This window comes from Cygnus olor, chromosome 1 (assembly GCF_009769625.2).
Source record: "Cygnus olor isolate bCygOlo1 chromosome 1, bCygOlo1.pri.v2, whole genome shotgun sequence".
In the NCBI taxonomy this organism is placed as follows: Eukaryota; Metazoa; Chordata; class Aves; order Anseriformes; family Anatidae; genus Cygnus; species Cygnus olor.
The window spans coordinates 117,763,761-117,783,383 of NC_049169.1; the positions used below are offsets into that span (position 1 = coordinate 117,763,761).

The 19,623-nt window shown below is 42.0% G+C and overlaps 1 protein-coding gene across 1 annotated transcript in view; it reads right to left on the reverse strand.

The window, feature by feature from the left end:
- LOC121064182 (amine oxidase [flavin-containing] A-like) overlaps nt 1–19,205 on the reverse strand; it is a 37,421-nt gene extending 18,216 nt beyond the window's left edge. Inside the window, exons 1-3 of the mRNA XM_040545493.1 lie at nt 19,031–19,205; nt 7,220–7,314; nt 5,191–5,328 (exon numbers count right to left, since the gene is read on the reverse strand). Coding sequence (XP_040401427.1) covers nt 5,191–5,328; nt 7,220–7,314; nt 19,031–19,106 — 309 coding nt within the window. The 5' untranslated portion in view covers nt 19,107–19,205. The remainder of the gene's footprint in view (nt 1–5,190; nt 5,329–7,219; nt 7,315–19,030) is intronic.
- Between the last annotated feature and the right edge of the window lie 418 nt (nt 19,206–19,623).

The following is a 19,623-nucleotide window of genomic DNA, read 5'->3' on the forward strand; positions in this document are numbered from 1 at the left end:
CCATTTCTTCACTGTGCGTTCAGCCTTAGGAGAGCAGACCAAAAAAAATGCATGCAGAGTGATAAACTGCTTGCTTGCAGCTTTTACTGTCATAAACTGATGTTGTATCAAGCATGGTAATCTTCACGCAAAGCTGTAATACATCATTAATATTTTTCTTCTTATTGCACAACATTTTGTTTCTCAAAAAGATCATCGCATACCACTCCTTCAGAGCTTATTTATTACTACCCTTCTTATTCTGGTCAGGGATGCAGGTGCCAACAATGTGTCTTCCTTTATGCGCTTTAAAACTAATAATCCTGCCCTTAAGCAGAGACGAGGTGCAGTAGTGTCAGGCCACCTAACAGGTGAAGATGAGTTATTACTGAGGTCTTGTGACGGCGATATTGTAAGGGAAAAGATAAGCCCTCAGTTCAAGGCTATTTTCTTCAGTTTAAAAAACTTTTCTCAGTAAGACCTCTGTCCGTGTAGCTTGTTGAAAGGGTGACTGTGCTGGAACTGAGGGGTGTAACTTGAAAACACCTCTCCTGTCCTTGGCTTACTTAACTCAAAAAAAAAAAAAAAAAAATCAGCACTTATTTTAATAGAAAGTCAAACAAAGTAATTTCTTCTAAGGCTCCTCTCCTCCTCCTTCTTTTTTTTTTTTTTCCCCAGCCAAACCTACATCAGCCCAAAACATCAGCCCAAGAAAATATCTCTCAGTAACTCTGTGATGGGGTTTGCGCCAAAACATTTTTCCAGCTCCCAGTATTTACTCTACCATGTTAAACAGCTCCAGGTTCAGAAACTCCCAGACTATCCTGATTGCGGCAGATTTTTCCCTGCTGAGGCAGGGAGAACCTGCCCACTGCCTGGCTGCCTCACGTCTTCCTCCAAATTTTCCAGCACTGTGCTAGCTTTAAATCAGCATGACCACAATCTGTTGAGAACTCATCAAGAAAACTTATGATAAAAAATACTCCCACTTCTTTGGTCAATGGCATAGCCCAGGAGGATCAATGGGAAAATGTATTTTAACCACTCAGAACTACCAATTTCCTAATGATGATGAATACAGTCTAAACCAGCATTACTTACTGCTCTTTTCTGCATGTAAAAACCATAATTTTAGTAAGATTCAAGACCAAGGGAAGGAAACCCTTGAAAAATACAATGCCAGCAGACCTGGAAGTGGCTAAGACAGAATTTATATAGCCTGAAATAGTTCATAGGCACGGTATCTCCTTGTGCAGGGGTCTGGATCAGATCAGACAAAAATCCCAATCTAAGAAATTCCAGCAGAGAAGTCCCCGTTGTCCACTGGACAGACTGACTGCCTTAGTCATATCAGTTTTTCAGCCCTCTCTCTTGCACAAGTATTTCCACAGAAGGGACTAAATCCAGCCCAGCTGACATGGGGCTGGTAAATTATTCATTGGTTTTTAATATTGGCTCCCTACGAGGCAAAGGAGCTCTGGCTGCATGCTTCACAGAGAAGCTCACTGCAGGCAGGCAAGATCTTGCAATAGTCCATTTTTAAACAAGTTTATAATGTTCTGGGTGGATTAGTTAACAACTACTGTTTTCTTAACTAAAAGGCAAATAACCTCCTGGCTTTGTTCGCAAGCTAACACAAGGCTGCTTGGCTGACCCACAGAGTTTACTCCTGGCTTTGTTCGCAAGCTAACACAAGGCTGCTTGGCTGACCCACAGAGTTTATCTAATTTTTCTTCCATTTCCTGGCATGTTGAACGCTTTCCTGTGGACCTCTGATTTGCGTCCTGCTGCCTGCCCGGATTAGCTACACCACACCAATCCAAAGGAAATGATATGCCCAGGCATCACAGTTCAATGGCTAGAAAGAAGGCCGCAGAGAGATGCCGTGCTCTGCAAGGTCCATCTCTCCGCCCAGGGCTAAGTTGCATCTTGTAGTCATCACCACAGGAACACAGCCCAAGCTGTGACACCACGCCAAGAACAGACAATTTTGCCAGCTGGAGAAAAGCAAACGTGGCTCCTGCCCCCTGTGCTGAAACTATGAGTCAGGAGCACAGGAGCAGTTCTTGTGCCCCAAAAGCAGGACTGCTCTAGCCCTTGGGCCATGCACAACATGCCCAGCTGGAGCAACAGCTCCTTACGGTGTGAGCCCTCCGGCACGCATCCCTCCCTGCTCAGTGCTTCCTAACCTTGCAAGCTTTGCAGTGCCAGGGACTGCCTGCAGTTCCCGTGTCTGAACTACAGATTTACAGTGATCTGCACAGACTTATCTGCTGCACGCTAACCTCCTAATGTTAAGGCTAACGGAAGGAAATAGAAGGCTAGATGGCAAATGTGAAGCACTGTGTATGAAAATTCTTTTGTCTTGTGTTGCCTTGCTCTGAAAATGGCATGCAAACAAATAAGCAAAACCAGTTCTTATTTACTAGTGGTATGTACACTGGAGCTGAGTGCTGCAGCCAAGCACTAGAGGACTGCAGTTATTCGAGAAGTTTAATACTACACCAAGGCATGAATGCCTTTATTTTCTAATGTCTTCTGCTAAAGAGAAAGTGAAAATGGAGCACGGCGTGAGCTTCAAGGACCTCTGTAAAAATAAAAAGCTATCTGCCCCTCTGGAAAGGGACAACTGCTGCACATTTGCCTTTTCTTAGTCCAGAAATGCTGTTTATGATCTATGGGAGAGCAGCCACGGAGCAATCAGGCTGGAAAGAAAGTCTGGGGCTCGCAAGAAAATCTACAGTTAGAAGTTACAGATTTACCATGACAGGATACAAACAAGTTCCTGATTGATATCAAAGCAGTCCATGTTTCCATGTTAACCAATGGGAGAGAATGAACAGACAGACAAAAAAAAGATAAACAATTACATATTTCAATCTTCAAATAAACTGTGACTACAGAAGAAACCTGCCCACACGAAGCAATACAATTTCTAAAGCATGCCGCATGTGGGATTTTTGCACATACATATGGGAAAAATTCCTTTCAGAGCAGAGCAGCTCATGAAATCCCCCAGGGGATTTCCACTTTCCCTTGGCTGCTTCCGCTTGTAGGATAAGGCTTCCCCACTTTCTTCTAACCCAGCCCGAGCTGTATCCTGAAAACCTGCAGAAAGAGCCAAACTGAGCCAGACCAGGCTGGTAAACAAATGACCAAAAATCTCTTAATCTGGAGATGCTGGGGATTGCATACAATTGAATGAACGACTATCACAACAACATCTAAAGCCATGTTTAGCCATTCCTCAACACAACTCTCCCTCTCACATCCGGCAAAACTGCTGCGGAGTCACAGAGTTCAGAGATATGCCCTTGGGATGAGACCTTCCTGTCTGCCCCTGGCTCCACAGTGCCAGACAGCCGCTAAGGGGCAGAAACAGCGAATGAGACACGAGAGGAGAAGTTTTCAGTCACACTCTTCAAACTTGAAAGGCAGCAGCTGGCCCACAGCCAACAGTGTCCAAGAAGCTGAACACGTCCCTATTCTAGATTAATATTTAATTTCTGGAGTGACAGTCCTTTAATATCAAACAATTTCTTCACTAACACATCTTTTATCACCTAGAAAATACTACTTCTGGTTCCAAAGTGCCTCTAATGAATATGAGAGGTGCACATATAGCCAGGAAAGCACATATCTCCACCTGGACACCGCCAAAGTATGACAACAGTATGTAGCAGGCAGGCAAAATGTACAAGTCCTTAAGATCACTGAACACTCATCAACCTAGCCAACAGCCTGGGCTGCACGGTTTGTTTTCAATAGGTTCCAAGAAGAAGTGGGATTTAAAAGAGGACTTAGCAACAGATCCTTAAAACAAAGGACACGCTGACTACATGAATTCTCAAGGAAAGAGTAAGGAGAAAAAGCAGTGAAAAACCTTAGGGAAATAATGGAAAACAAAAGGCCTGTAATCCATGGGAAAATAATGTGGGAAGAATGAAACCGACTGCAGTAAAAGCATAATTATTATTTATTCAGTGCTTAAGGGAGTCCCTTTGCTGATCCCCTGTTCCAACAACTATGCCTCCTTTGAGGATACTGGTTTGCTCAGCAAGACCACAATGCCAAATCTAGAATTGATCCACAGCCTGTGATCCAGCTGAACAGCTCGTAATTCTGCCTCTTGCTTAGGAACATGCTTCCACTTCAAAGAAAACTTACGAAATTACATGGTCATTAGCAAGGACATGCATAATGTAATAAGGGACAAAAAAAGCTGTAGCTTCACTGTCAAAATGGATTAAGGGCTCAAATTCATGTAACCCATTAGAGCCTTTTATTTAACACACAGAAGATAAGTGCCTTTTAAGAAGCTAACAGTTCCATGTTTGAGCTTAAATTAAATACAGTGGGCCAAACATACAGCTGGTAAAATCAGCCCAGCTCCCTTGCTGTAGAACCACACCAATTTTACACCAGGTGGTGCAGTTTATTTTTTGAGTATTGTGGAGAAGCTATGCAATTATTTAAGATGCGACTATTTTACAAGCATGGTATGAATCTTCACAGTAAAGAGAAATTACTTAGAACCAGATCATAAAACCATCCAGCATGAGCACATTGTTCTAATTATAGTAAAAAAAAAAAAAAAGAAAAGCAGAAAGATGATAAAAATTAAATCAGTTAAGGATCCACCACATAGCCACTTGCATGCTAGTTGTCTACTCAGAAGCAGCTGTCTGAGCTCCCTCTGCGCCACATCTCAGACACAAAGTTTATGGTGAGCCTTGGGAGGTGCCTGTTCCTTACCATTAGCTAGAGAATCTCAACAAGTCTCAAATCCAATTTCCAACTTCTAGACATCCAATTTTTAGCAAGATGAATCGCACTGTAAGGGACTGGGATCTCATGTGAAGCTAGCTACATAAGTGGACCAAGTACTTTGTAATACTCCAGGCTGGTCCCATAATACTGTTGTCTAATGTTGTAATTTAATATTATCCAACAGAATTATATTTTTTTCTGTATTTAGATTGGGCTTGTATTTCAGAACTAGAATTTTCTCATTTTTTAGGACTTTTCAAAAGAAAACAAGGATCATTGATCTAATTGCCAATAAATTGTAACAGAGTAACAACACTTCAAACAGGTGCTTCCTGAATTCCCAAAAGTGAGCTCTAAATGAAACCCCTTGAATGACTGCCAGCAGTTTCCAAAATTTAGTGTTATGTTTAGGTGTCTGAACATGAAAGATGTAACACTTACCCCCTTGTAATGGATGGCATAGCCATCTATATTCACTTTATAGGTCTCAATACCCAGCTCCTTTGCTAGACGGAGAATCCGATTTTGGGTAGGTCCCACATATGCTCCACCAACATCTACGTAATTAACTTGCTTATTCTGTCAAAAGAAATAACACAGGAATCAAGAACTCTGTGTGAAACTCCTCAATGTAAATACCTAGAATTAGGAAGAATTATTCCATGGTGAATAGCACTGCATCCAAGTGAACGGAGACAAAGCATTCTGACTGGCCTAAACGTAGGCAGTGCTGAACTCCGCAACAACAGACACAAGAGATCACGGTGTCTTCACTCCACTGCATGTGAGTCTAACTCTTGTTTAAATCTCCCTATACTTACCAGTTTTGGCTTTGTAGTCACACAAAAGACACGCAAATATGAAGAAATATCCAACTAAATACCTTGGTTAAAAATCTAACACCACTTTCTCAGAGCTCACGATAGTTTTCTTGTCTTCACAAAACCCTTCTCAAGTTGAAACCATCTCCAGCACCAATGCTTGTTTTCCCTGTCTCTGCAGATACCTGCTTAGATTTAATACTGTAAATGCTGAGCACAGCAATGCAGTATTCAAAGGGAGTAAGCTCCTTTCCAGCAGGGCACACCCTGGGTCCAGCCCGCTGCACTTGGGCTATCAGCATCCAGCCACGCCCGCCAGCAAAGAAACCCCACACACCACTCAGACCAGCATCATGCTCACTTGGAAAGTGGAAAGAAAGCAAGTTTGAGACACATACTATTACAAGCAGGCTGATTGCCCAAGACAGTAACACTTGTGCAGATAGCTAACTTTTTAACACTGTTTATAGTGAGCAGTTCAAGCTAGGCATTTTCAGTATCACAGAGGAATGCTGTTTATATCTCACGTACAATGATTTCTACTAAAACACCCCTGTTTATCTCTGGTTACCAAGCAATGGCATCTGACTTAATTTAAATCTCTCCCATTTCTAGGCTAGGAAGCAGAGGGAATATCTGTATTACATTACCCTGTGCCTCAGGTGACTCATTGTTTCTTTCATTGTCTTTTTAATGGCATCATTTTAGTGGTGGCCCTTTGTTGGATTTTCTCCAGTATGTTCCATAATGGGACTGGTAATGTTTAATATCTTTATTAAAAACATCGATTTGCATAGATTGGGTGCAACCTCAGCAAGTTTGTGGACAACACCAAGCTGAGTGGTGCAGTTGATATGGTAAGAAGGGATGCCATCCAGAGGGACCTAGATGGGCTTGAGAGGTGGGCCCATGTGAACCTCATGGACTTGAACAAGGCCAGTGCAAGGCCCTGCACTTGGGTCAGGGCAACTCTGCTATCCACACAGACTGGGGGATGAATGGCTTCAGAGCAGCCCTGCAGAGAAAGACCTGGGGATACTCACAGATGAAGAAATTGGACATGAGACAGCAGTGCATGCTTGCAGCCCAGAAAGCCAACCGTATCCTGGGTCATATCAAAAGCAGCATGGCCAGCAGACTGAGGGAGGTGATTCTGCCCCTCTACTCTGCTCTCGTGAGACCCCACCTGGAGTGCTGCGTTCAGCTCTGGGGACACCAGCACATGAAAGACATGGACCTGTTGGAGTGGATCCAGGGGAGGGCAATGAAGATCATCAGAGGGCTGGAGCACCTCTCCTATGAAGACATGCTGAGAGAGATGGGGTTGTTCAGCATGAAGAGAAGGATCCAGGGAGACCTTAGTGCAGCCTTTCAATACTTAAAGGTGGGCTTATAAGGAAGATGGGGAGGACTCTTTACCAGGATGTGTACTGATAGGACATCTGAAGATTTAGATTAGATATAAAGATAAATTCTTTACTGTGAGGGTGGTGAGGCACTGGCACAGGTTGCCCAGAGAAGGCGTGCATGCCCATCCCTGGAAGTGTTCCAGGTCAGGTTGGATGGGGCTTTGGGCAACCTGATCTAGTGAAAGATGTCCCTGCCCATGTCAGGGGAGTAGACTAGATGATCTTTAAGGAAGCACTTACCCTGATAGTGAATGTCCTTCCTCCAACTCTGTTCCGGGCTTCAAGAACCACCACACTTAGCCCAGACTCAGACAGCAACTTGGCAGCTGACAAACCTAACAGAAAAAGAGAAAGAGCGCTTTAAAGCAAGTGGCAGCAATCAATCACAATGCTCAAAAACTGAACCAAAGCTTCATGGTCAGAGATTTTAATACTGTTTTCAAAAACTCCTGAGAGAATTCTGAAACTTTTCATGGTTCCTTATCACAGAAATCATGTGACTGCTGCCTAGTTGCATCTGCATAAATAGCATTCCACAGACTGAAGTTTCCTCCTTTGGGCTAGCATTTTGGCATTTTAAAGAAAGCAAAATCTTGGTTATTAAGAGCATGCATCTTATTCTTCATTTATGCAGTGCAGAGAAAAGGTAGAATCCACCTTGAGGGGCTTGCATGGCTAAAGTGACAGAAATAATAATATACTAAATACAGCAAAGTAGGCTTCCGATTTCTTCTCTCACTCCTCAACTCTCCACTTTATTGCCACCCATTGTCTTCATTCATATGCAGAAAGAAAGTCTGCCTCACTGTCAAGATTAATTTTAAGCAATGGAGTTTGACCATGGCAATCAAATAGCCTGTATATAGATACTTTATAAAAGGAATTACCGTCTCAGCAAAAATCATCTAATTATGGGACTTTGTGATGGAAACACTAGAGAAAACTGAAAATTCAATAGGACAGGAGTCCTCTTTACTTTTGACAAATACGAAATGAAATTGTAAAGAGCAATCATGAGTTTGTGAAATCAGATTATCCCATTGTCCTGCAGGCCAATTTGGCACTGAAGCATTGTTTCTCTGGAGTTGTTTCCCCTCCTTAAGTATACAAAAGCCAGTCTTATTGATCAGAACTTCCAAGATACCCTGCAGTAAGGAATAATAATATTATATTCATGTTTATTACACTACTTCAAAATGTGATTAAAAGCAACCGTTCATGAACCCACAAAGAATGCAAGTCTTAAAAGGTCAAATGAGAAGAATCATTCTAAGGTGCCGCGCAGTGTTAAGTGTACTCATTTATTCTGAGGACAATACAGAGTAGCCCATAAACTTCTGTGCACATGAACTTTTAATGTGGAAGTTGAACAGCACTCACTAGAAACCAGAACAGAGGAAGTTCTGTCTTACACTGACAAAAATGATATATATGATTTCAGTGCTCACCAAAAGATGACTTCATGTCCTTTTATCATATTCTTTGGGCTGTTGCTGGAGTAAAAGCGTACTTAATTCTTACATCTATTTAATGTTTGAAATTTTAAAAATTCTAGCCATTTCTCAGTAGGAATGAACATCCTTGTTCTAATTTCTTTCAATGGCTTTTGACTTTTTTTCTGCATGAAAGACTACAGACAACACAGTTAGTTATAGTTAATTCTTTAATCCTTTTGATGAGTGTTCTCATCCTCAACATAATCATAGAAAACACAAGCCTATAATGTTGGAAACACAAACTACAGCATTTTCTTATGAACACATACTTTCTTATGAGAAAAAAAATGTCACAAAAACGTGGATTTCCTACATATACAAAACACAAGGTGGAATTTCTCTGTTCTTTGTAAATACCATTGGACACTCAAACATGAATGATAATTCTCTTATAAGAAAGTTTAAATAGATAGATATTGAATAGATATTACGTCTTCTGAAAATACATGTAGTAAGTAACACGAAGTGGAAAAAAATCTGTCCTAGGTTTGAAGAAAGGATTGTATAATTCTCTAAACCCATTAGTGTCAAAGACTGATAACCTTATCTCTCATTTTGTGCTATATACAATAGCAATATCCATGCCACAGCTTGTTTAGGAAGAATAATAGTTTCACTGGACTGGATTGGAAGTTAACCTTAATGCTGGTTTGTACCTTAATTAAATCACGTGTTCTAATAAAGAAGGGCAGCTAAGGAATGAACAACATGCGGTAATATGACTGACGTTCTCTATTCTGTTTGCATCTTAAACTGTACTTCTTGCACTCCAGCCATACAGATTTTTAGATTCATTATTGTTGAACCCAAGTGTCACTATAGACTGATCAAAAAAAAGGCTTCAGAGCTATAGAGGAAAGGGCAAGAGATACACCAGGACAGCAATGACATAACGTCAATTGACAGAGGGCCTGACTGAGAAAAAAACAGTGCCAATTTGTAAATTCAGGTTTACAAAACTTGAAAGGTCAATGATACAGCATAAAGAGAGGTGGTTATTGTTTTGATCTTCCTAACATTACAGATCTTAAAGTTAAAGATAAGACCTGGAAGGTCGAATTTAAAATTATGCATATTTATACAAAAAAAAAAAAAGAGCAATATAAGATGAAAATAGTTTTGTTTTCCCAATAGAATAAAACCACCAAAAAAGGCAGGGGATGGGTGTTGGGCAGAAATAGGAGGGGACAAGCAAAATATGTCCACTGAAAATTGTTACTATGCAATTATTTGTTTAAAGCCTAGATACAATTTTGTTTGAAAATGGAAGACTAGCAAGAACACACACACAGAGTATCTACATGAAGCTGTATGTTGAACTTTTCAGCTCCATTCTGGTTTGAACCAAAGTGTACTGGGTAGAGATGCTTCCACAAGCATGTCTTAAGCATCCCACAGGTCACAAAGCCCGTGTGCTTTTGATACATGGGCATAATTAGCCTCAAAATAGATTTCTGTGCCCCCCTGCTACACATGTGCTCTGAAAACAGCCACAATATCCTGTCACACTGTGGATATCCACCTTGTCCTACAACCATGGCACACCAGGCCACGCCGAGCAATGGGCTATGACATCTCACGCCACAGCCAGGACTCAAGCAAGGTATTTCATGATGCATTTGTGTATGCCTGTAGGCCAGCAGCACAGACATGCCTATCACTGCCACCTCACACAGGTTCACAGCCTGTCCCCTCCCATCACACCATGCTTGGAGATGTCCTCCTCACCTTCCCATCCACACCGTGGCTTCCAGTATCTGAGCCTGGTGTTGTGCCTCACTGTGTCCTCCACCTCCTTCGAGTGTGGCCTAGAGATAAAGCTGCAAGCCACCCAGATCACTGGCCATGTTCCTTCCACATACCACTCTCCTTCTATGAGTTAGAAATACTGTCTGCCTAAGTAAGATGAAAAGAGCCTGCCAAAACCATGCCTCATTTGAAGTATCTGGCTGGAGAAATTCACTTGTTATTAGATCAGAATAAACAAAGCAAGATGACTTATACATCCTCCACAAGGGTTTCTATGGCAATCTCATACCAAGCTCCCTCTGTCTGAAGACGCTGTACAAGAAAGCTCTTCTCCAATTGATTCTGCAGTGCTGTTAAGGGCCCGCAATTGCTGCTGTCGCAGATCATACTGCTGCTGCTTTCATTTCAGAAAATTGTCATAATCCTATCAAGCAAAGTGGTTTCAAGTGCATCAAAACATTGGATGCACAGGTTTTTTTTGTTTTTGTTTTTGTTTTTTTTTTTTTAAAAAAGAAGAATTTAAGATGAATTTATGCCAATCTGCAGAGTACCAGGCATACATCATGGCCGAAACTCAGTAATACTGAAGAATACCGGGTTTTGTATGTAGCCAGATGGAAAATACAACATAGTGTGCCTATATCTTAAAGGATACAAAAGTTCAGCCCTACAGGTAGAGAACAAAACTGGGGCTTAAGAGACTTGAGCTTGACTCTCAGCCGAGCCACATGGTATGGGGAGTGTTTCCCTACGAAATAGGGAGGCATTTATAAGAGAAGCATTTATGAGAATAATTCCAAGTTGCCTTAATACCAGGGTTGATACAGCACATATAAACAGATACTGTAGCACAAATGGTGGGAGTTAAAAAAAAAAAAAAAAAGTTACCTTATTGGAAACATGATAGTATGGTAAAGTATAGTAATTCTATTTTTCAAAATCTGCCCTCTAAATCCAGTACATCAAACAGATTCACTGATACACCATGATGGGAAGCAAAAATCACCAGCATCTTTCCAAGAGACAGCACTTTTTATATGATGGATGCTCAACATCTCCAAAACGTGCAAGGTCAGTACCCATGCAGGGTAACGAGGGGCGATGAAGGGAAGTAGTGACAATCGGAAAACACAAAAGTACCACCACACCAGACAGAGAACGTTTCTGACTATCACAACAGCAGGCCCAGAAGTTTTAGATTCTGGCCCCCATTCTCTTCAGATTACTTGCATCACCTGAGCAACAATTAAATATTTGAACTGAAGACTGGCCCACCTGCGTTATGTATGAACAGGAGCCATGGGTGCTCTGCTCCATCACAGATATCCTGGACAGCACAGTGTGTCTCCCACCAGGCACTGTCTTCTCAATGAAAAGTCATGACTTTTCACTGCAAACTCTATCTGGATTAGCTGCAGCCTGAGTGACGGTGAGATTAGTTGCATTACAGCACAGCCTTGCAAAACTGTTACAGTACCTCTGGACACTCGTATAGCTGGTGGTGAAGATCATGCTATGGGTACAAAGTCTGAAAAGTACTACTGAGTTCACAAGGCGTTTCAACATATTAGAGAAGCTTCATTTTTCAGGGACATTTACCTTCAAACTGAGGCCCTCTACATATGTGTCCCATTGAGCACACTAAAATAATGACAGAGAAAATTAACAGTTACTACAGAAAAGGTAACTGTCTGCTGTTTTTCTGGATGTATTAGATGCTAGCTTCTTATAAAAAGTGCATTTGCTTTTTATGCATCCAATGTTGGGGTGTTACGAATCCAATGTTACCATAACCAACCTAATATGACATTCCTCCTTAAAATTCTTGGTAATCCACCCTACTATACATAAAGTGAGACAATTACATTATATGAAAGTCTACAAGCCCATTATTGTGCTGTTCTAGCAATCTTTAATTGAATCATGTAAGGACAAAATCTTTATGGAATGTCTCAACATTTTTTTGATCTTAACAGCAGAATGATTTTTAAACTTTTTCACTCATTATTCTAACATACATCAGTAAAGTAAGGCAATTGTCAATATATCCTCACTAAAGTTCCACTGTAATGACATGCTAACGCTGTGATTGTTTTTCACTGTTCCACTGATGGAAAATGAAACTTTTCCCAAGTACAATTGAGTAATTAAATCTGGCAATGGTCACCTCAGTATCATTTCTCATTAGAGTAGAAGTCTCTTTGCCAAGTAAACATGAACCTGCCAATAAAAGATACAAAACATTTCTATCATGACTGTAGAGTAAAATCTCCGTTCCTTTCTTTTCTTCTACTTCTCCCCTACAAGATTTTGCTTTCATTCATTTTTTAGCGTACTGTGGGACTCAAGTAAGTTTTAAAATATAGTCAGAATGTACTCAGTTACATCAGACTGGCTCCAGAGAAGTCACTAATGGACAACACCACACAGAAGGCTGACAACGAAGGAACCGGTTTCCTATTTAGACTAAAAGTTTGAAAGGCCTAAATTTCCCACTGAAAACAAACAAAAGAACTTACTAATTAAATTACATACCTTAAATTTGCACAGAACAGCAAGAATGCACAGCACTGATCACATGTCTATATTAATTTCTCCTTTCAGTGTTGCCTAATACCATAACAACACTAACTTTCTGAATGTCAGAAACTGTTTTGTCTTTCCATGCGTTGTTTCATAATCCCTGTCATAGTGCAGTTGACACTGGGGATGATGGTGCATTTATTTAGTTTGTCATTTCCAGATAAACATTTTTGTATATATCTTTCTTCCCCCCATCAAACATAGTCCAGTTGATTGATCTAAGATTTCAACCAAAAAAAGACCAAATATTTTCTGTTACAGAGTACATTGCTGAATGAGAGCAAGCCACTCTAACTGGTTTCAATGGCACTACTGTATAAATGCTTTAAACAGATGCAAACCTTGTCCTGGAGGGTACAAAGACAGTTTTTCACAGACAGTGTTAACAGAAACACAGTGGACATGAAGAGGGAATTGTATTTGGAGGACAATTCCACTCCTACGTACACACCCACTATGATTTTTAAGTCCAAAGCCTGCTGCAGTAAACACCTCGGCCCAGCATAACTTCCTCTGTAATCCCAAATAAAAGCAGAAAAAAGTTAAGTAGTACAAGCATGGAGTTAAAATAGGAGCATGCTCCTTCACCTTACATACGAAAATGAGTAGCACCAATTAAACAGTTATTAAGCTGATGGCTTAATACTACTTGGCTTATGGAAACATCTAAGGAATTTATGCACATTTTCTAACTATTGCTAAGTGTATTGATCAGCATGCAGAATAAATTCTTATCAGTTAAACGGTGATCATCAGATAAATAAGTTTGTGAAAAAAAATATTGCTGTGACCCTACGAACAACATCATTACTACAAATACCAAGAACATCAGCATTGGTGTTCCTGGGAAGGACACAACACCTGTCCCACCCCTATCCTCATTGTACTGTGATATTTTGAGATACGCCCTAACGACTTGGCTATTTCTTTTGCTCACTGGAGTAAATAATACTCTTAAGACTTCAGAGCTACCTAGCTAACAGGAATATTCTTCCCCACCTTTCAACAACTTCCAGCTAAGCTGGAGGCATGGTGCAAAATCTGCTCCTCAAGGAGGATCCATAGATTTACAGTGCTCTCCTAGGAACTCTGAATTTGCTAACCAACGAATCACAGTGGTGTATGTATTATTTTTTACCAGAAACTAAACCAGCACATGCTTTATTCAGTAACAGAACCAGCTGTGACGACTCAGGTTACCACCTGGGTTAGGTGATGTTCATAAATGATGCATTTACCATAGAAAACCATATGAAGAATGTGAAGGAAGATGAAGAAAATAATATTTGGCTATATAAGGAACATATCCCAACTATGTTTGGGCCAAAACTAAAAATCTATTATGGAGCATAACACAAAGGAGTGTCTTAACAAAAAAAACAAACAAAAAGCCAGGCCCCATTGCCCCATGGTCAGAAGATTTTGTATCTTTGGTAGCAAAACATTGGAACATGTTATAAACAAAGAGGGAGTGTAAACTGGCATTTCTGCTTATTTGCAAGTATTGTCTATAACGCCCTTAACACTTTACGTGGGGGTCTGATTGATTTGTTCCTGCAGTAAATTCTTCACGTAATGACATTCAGCTTGCTAGCAGTACATGGGGAACTGAGAGCCTTTTGAAACATTGCTGTTTATCTCTGCATCCAAAAACCTGGCTTATAGGGATTTCTAGCACCAAGTGACAATATTATCACCAACTGCTGGCTTTCCTGTTAGATACAGAAAGTGGCAGAAGACCAACAAGCCAGAGCCCAGCACAGGGTCCACATAAAGAGAGAAACACAGGACATGTCTTAGGGGACAGCTACTGCATTCCTACAGGTCAAATTCTGGGTAAACGTAGAAATAGTGTTAGAAAAAAAAATCTATGGGAAACTACTCCAGATTTACACAGGTGTAGCTGATTATATCTTCTACCAGTAACTGTGCGTTTGACAGTTTATCTGACACCACCACCCACCAGCAGGTTGGCATGCTGTCAAAATAAACAGAGCAGTATACAAGACAAGTTGTGCTGCCACTATAGCAAGGAAGGAAAAATCTGCATCTCCTCGTTATTCGGTATTTCACTCAGAGACCACAGCCAACGCGTAGGTAGCTCAGGCAGTAAGGTTGTCAATCACAAAGTGTGGAGCAGGAGATGCCAAGGCAAAGCGCTCTTCCATGGAGGGGAAAAAATAACCAAACTAATGGCATATCGTATGCTTTACTTCAATATAAAGACTAATTACTATCATTTTTACATCCCAGCTTCTCCTACAGTTTGTGGCCCTTGGACTTCTCCTTAAGTGCAACAGAAAACACTGCTGTTTCCTGCATGTGGCTGGCAAATCTAAGCATCTGTTTTCTTTAGCCATGAGATCTTCTTGTTTCTAGCTACGAACAAATGTGTTTTTGTTCGGAGATAAGAACTATCCATGTCAAAGAGTGACCGTCCTCAGTACAAGCTTCAATTAGAGCTGTGTTTCCCTTGTGCCTTGTTCTCATAACACAATGTGCTGAAAATTCTTCCAAAACATATCTGCATACAAGTTCCCTTGGACTTGCCTGCTCCTTTCTATATTTGTCCATATCTGACATATCTGGTTTGCATTACGGAGACAATCAATCTTCATCCTCCATGCGTTTTTTTTTGATAAACTGGGCTTCCAGTGTCTAAAATTCATGTGTGAAGAGAGGCTGGCGTATGAATATACCTCAAACTTCCCACTGAAAAAGTTGGAATATTTTGCTTAGACCCTTTTTTTTGCCAAATATTGAACTATTTAAGCTTGAATTTTCAGGGTGTGGTTCTCATGCTGATTCTTTTATTTTTTTTTCTTTCTGGAAAATCTTGGTAAAAATTGGCTGGCTATTCCTAAATCTCTAGGAACAAACATTCTTGTATGGTTTTGAAATCTTGTTTGTTTGTTTTCCTGTTTTGGAAGTTCTAGCAGCAACTTGAAATTTGGCAAGGAGGTAGCCTTTGAGTCAACACAGCACATTTTGTTATCCACGGGAAAATATGCCCCAATAAAGTTAGTTAGAAAACTTTGAGGAATTACAAATCACATGTACGCTGTGGTCATTTTCTAGATCTTAAAAGCTGAAATATCTGAGTGTTCGCTAAAAGCTCTTGGAGCACTCAGTGCTGTCCAGCCCTTAACATGCAGACCCCAAGGAGTGAGTGAGCATGCTGGAGCTCCTTACAACGTACCTCATACGTCAAAGCAACGGAGTGTGCTCCATCCTAGGGGTATGGAGCCGAAATATGAATTCCTTGTAATTTTTGCTTTAGCTTGGGGAACAAGTAGGGGAGCTAGGATGGGGACAATGTGTCAGGTGTGACAGTGACTTGCTGCATAAAGGGACAACTTCTGGAAACCGTCAATACAGTAGTTAGTCCACACAGAGGATGACCATCTACTAGTCCAGCTGATGTGACCCCTTAACCAAAGTGGCAGAGGACTGTCTGACGGGATGTCAGGGTTACAACCCTGCCAATTAATCGGATGTGTCCATGGTGTGCCATGTGCTGTCAGCTTGCTTCCTGGCAAATGAAGGAACGACAGCCTAAACCAAAAGGTGTGAGCAAACTGTGAAATTCATCCAAAACTGAACAGCAACTTCAGTTCACTAGAAAATCCTATAAACACAAAATCGGAACAAGGTTTGAGGCATATGCATAGGAAATTCCCATGGGTACGAGGAAAGTCTTTAATTTCAGGTATCAGTTTATTTAAGATGCTTGAGAATAAAATGTTGTCATTACCATTAACTGTATTAGGGAGACACTATCCATTAAGCATGACACAAACATGTTCCTGGGGCTCTTCCTGGCCACCATCCACACTTAATGTGCATGCCCATGTAAAAAGGGGAATTTAGCCCAAGCTCTGCAGCTCCCTCCCTGTTGGGGTCCAAACATACTTGCTCAGGCAGTCTGGACAGTTTGAACATGACTCCACAGAGTATGGCAGAAAGATCTCAGTGGTAGAGGCCACCAGAGCAAACTTCTTGCAAGAAGTGAAGTACTCTGTGCAGAAGCTTCCCTGGTCCCCAGCTTGTGCTTTCCTACAGGCAATCGATTCAGTGCCCCTGTCACTGGCCGCATACAGATATGTGTGTACAGAGTCCAGGAGGATGGGCAAGAATAATGCATTCAGCTGTACAGAAACTGGCTCTCAAGACTGTTCCTTGCTCCAAGGAACAGATACCTCCAGAGGTGCCAGTCAGGACCTGAGCTTCATTTTGCTCGGCACTGTACAAACATTTTTAAAAGCCACAATCTCATCGCTGGGAAGCTCACCCAATATAACAAGCAGCCTGCTTATCCCTCATACACATTTCATGTATTTCTATTAAAGAACTGGCTTATCCCGACATTTTCTATCCTTTCTTGTAAGCATTGGGTAATGTGCATTTAAGATATAACAGAAGCAGAAGATACAGTAATTTTATTAGATGAAGCAACTGCAAATGTATCTTCAGAGGAATAAGCAGCAGCAAGTCAAGACTGGGATCACAGAGCCACAGAGGCAGAAACCTTGCCCATACTGGAGCATGCTTTACTATTTATTTCACTAGAACAAAAATTCTAGAAAAAAAAAGATAGGACTAGAAATCAGCACTTCTTATGTAGCTGAGGTGTAGGCATCTTGGTATAGAAACAGTAGCGGCAGAGAAGCTGTGTGCAAGGCAAAACAGACCAAGAGCTATCAGGAATTACTGTGCACAGCTATGAATGGTACTGCATATTAAAGATGGATTAATTATGAAATAAGGCATTTATTGTTCATTTTTCTAAGGCTGTTTACTTAAAATGGTGTCTGTTCTAATTCGTAAGAGGTAAACACCAATTTCTATGCCACTGGCATGACATTAAGGGTTTCCACTGGCATGACATTAAGGGTTTCCACTGGCAAGAAAAATGTTCCTGTATCCCCAGAGTGCTGTGATTTGTCCTCCTAATGCCACCATCAAATTTTCAGGGACTTCAACGCCTTGAAATTTCCTGCTTGGCTCCATTTTAGACTTGACAGTAGGCTTCAATCCAAGGAATAAGTGTTCTGAAGTAACTTACTGATGCTCATACTAGTGAGTCAAGATACCACTATGAAATGCCCAACACAATTTCCAAAATACTACTAATAGATCAGAAAGTCAGAGGAGCACGGTGCCCTCTGAGGACAAAGGGCTTCTTGGAGCCTTAGAAACCATTATAATATCACATCACTATCAGCTGCACACAGCATGGGCAGTAATTCCCTAAGGGAACCGTGTGCTTTACAGGAACCTTAAGGATGAAGACCAAATGACTTGTGCTAGCAGGAGAATACCCAGGCATCTGGTAAAACCAAAAAGCAAGCCAACCTCGGGCCTAAACCCTTTCCTTCTGTTTGAGGATACTACAGATTATTTTATACATTATTGCATTTTTAAATAATTATTAGGAAAAAAAATAATTGTTTTGTGAAATTGAAAAATGTAATTAAGTAAGCAACATCCTGTTTTGTGCATTAATTCATTGCAGGTTAAGGAAAGGAAACCTCCAACTCCTCAAATCTAACAAAAACTAATTTCATCTAAAGCAATAGCAGTAACGCTTGCATTATTAGTGAAGTCACTCAGTCACATAACTCACTTTTTCTGAATCATTAGTGAAGTCAGGACTCCCTGAAACCTGCCCAAAGCTGCTAACACGGCATCTATCCGATGGACGAACCAAACACGGATTTTCCCCAACTGTGCAACAGGCTCACCTGCAGTACCATTGGGTGCCCTAAGAGAAATGACTTCTCTTTTAAGCACGAGGACCAGGGTTAAAGTAGATCTGGGGAGTATTCTGGGATGTACCATCCTGGCAAAGTGCGAAGAGCCCGTCGCACTTGGGGAACTTGGCTGTCTAGAGAGCAGCTCGTCTCAGGGCACCAGAGCCCAGCCTGCCTTTACAGGTACTCCCCGACGCCTTTTTGCCGTATTTATCAGCGGGACACAAACCCCAGTACCCCGAGAGCTACCCAAAAACACCCGAAAGAACCACACTATCCACCTCGGGACGCACAACTGCCACCCTGCACCCCTAAGCCACTTTTCCCTAGGGTCTCTCCCCGACGAGCGGACGCCCCCCGCGCCCCCACGCGGAATATTCCCCCTTCATTTATCCCCCTCCCTGCACCCGGAGCCCCCGGCGGGCACCCACGGGGCAGCGCTGCCGGGGCTCAGCGCCCACCGTGCCCACCTGAGATGCCGGCCCCGACCACCACCACGTCGCAGCTCCCGGCCACTCCGCTGCCGCCCGGCCCCGCCGCCTCCATCCCGCCCCGCGCCGCCGGCTCCGGCTCCGGCTCCGGCTCCGCGGGGAGCGCACGGCCGCACCGCCCCAACGCACCGCCCTCAAGGCGGGGCCAGCCCCTCCCCGACCCGTGGGCATCAAGAATATGGGAGGCAGAATAATAAATCTCCTTCCAAAATAAAAGCAGGTACTTGGGAAAGTCAGGTAGTTGTGCAGGGCTAGTTGAGTTTGGTGCGCTTGCTACAGACACGCAAGTGGCAGATGCTGTAGCAAAGCCAGCAAACAGCAAAGCCCCTACTGCTCTCGGGGAAACCATCTGCTGACACAGGAGTTCATCATCACTGACATTGCTGCTGCTTGCCTACCAAGGCGAGCTAAAAGGGGACAGCCCAACATGTATATTCCGAAACAGAAAATGTAATGCATCAACAGTTGGTTGTGCTTATTGGGAAAAATGCCTTTGCTTCTTGAGATTGGCAAGGACACCTCCTCTTGCAACTCTGCTGGCCCCACTGAGCAGGTCGCAGGCAATCTACCAA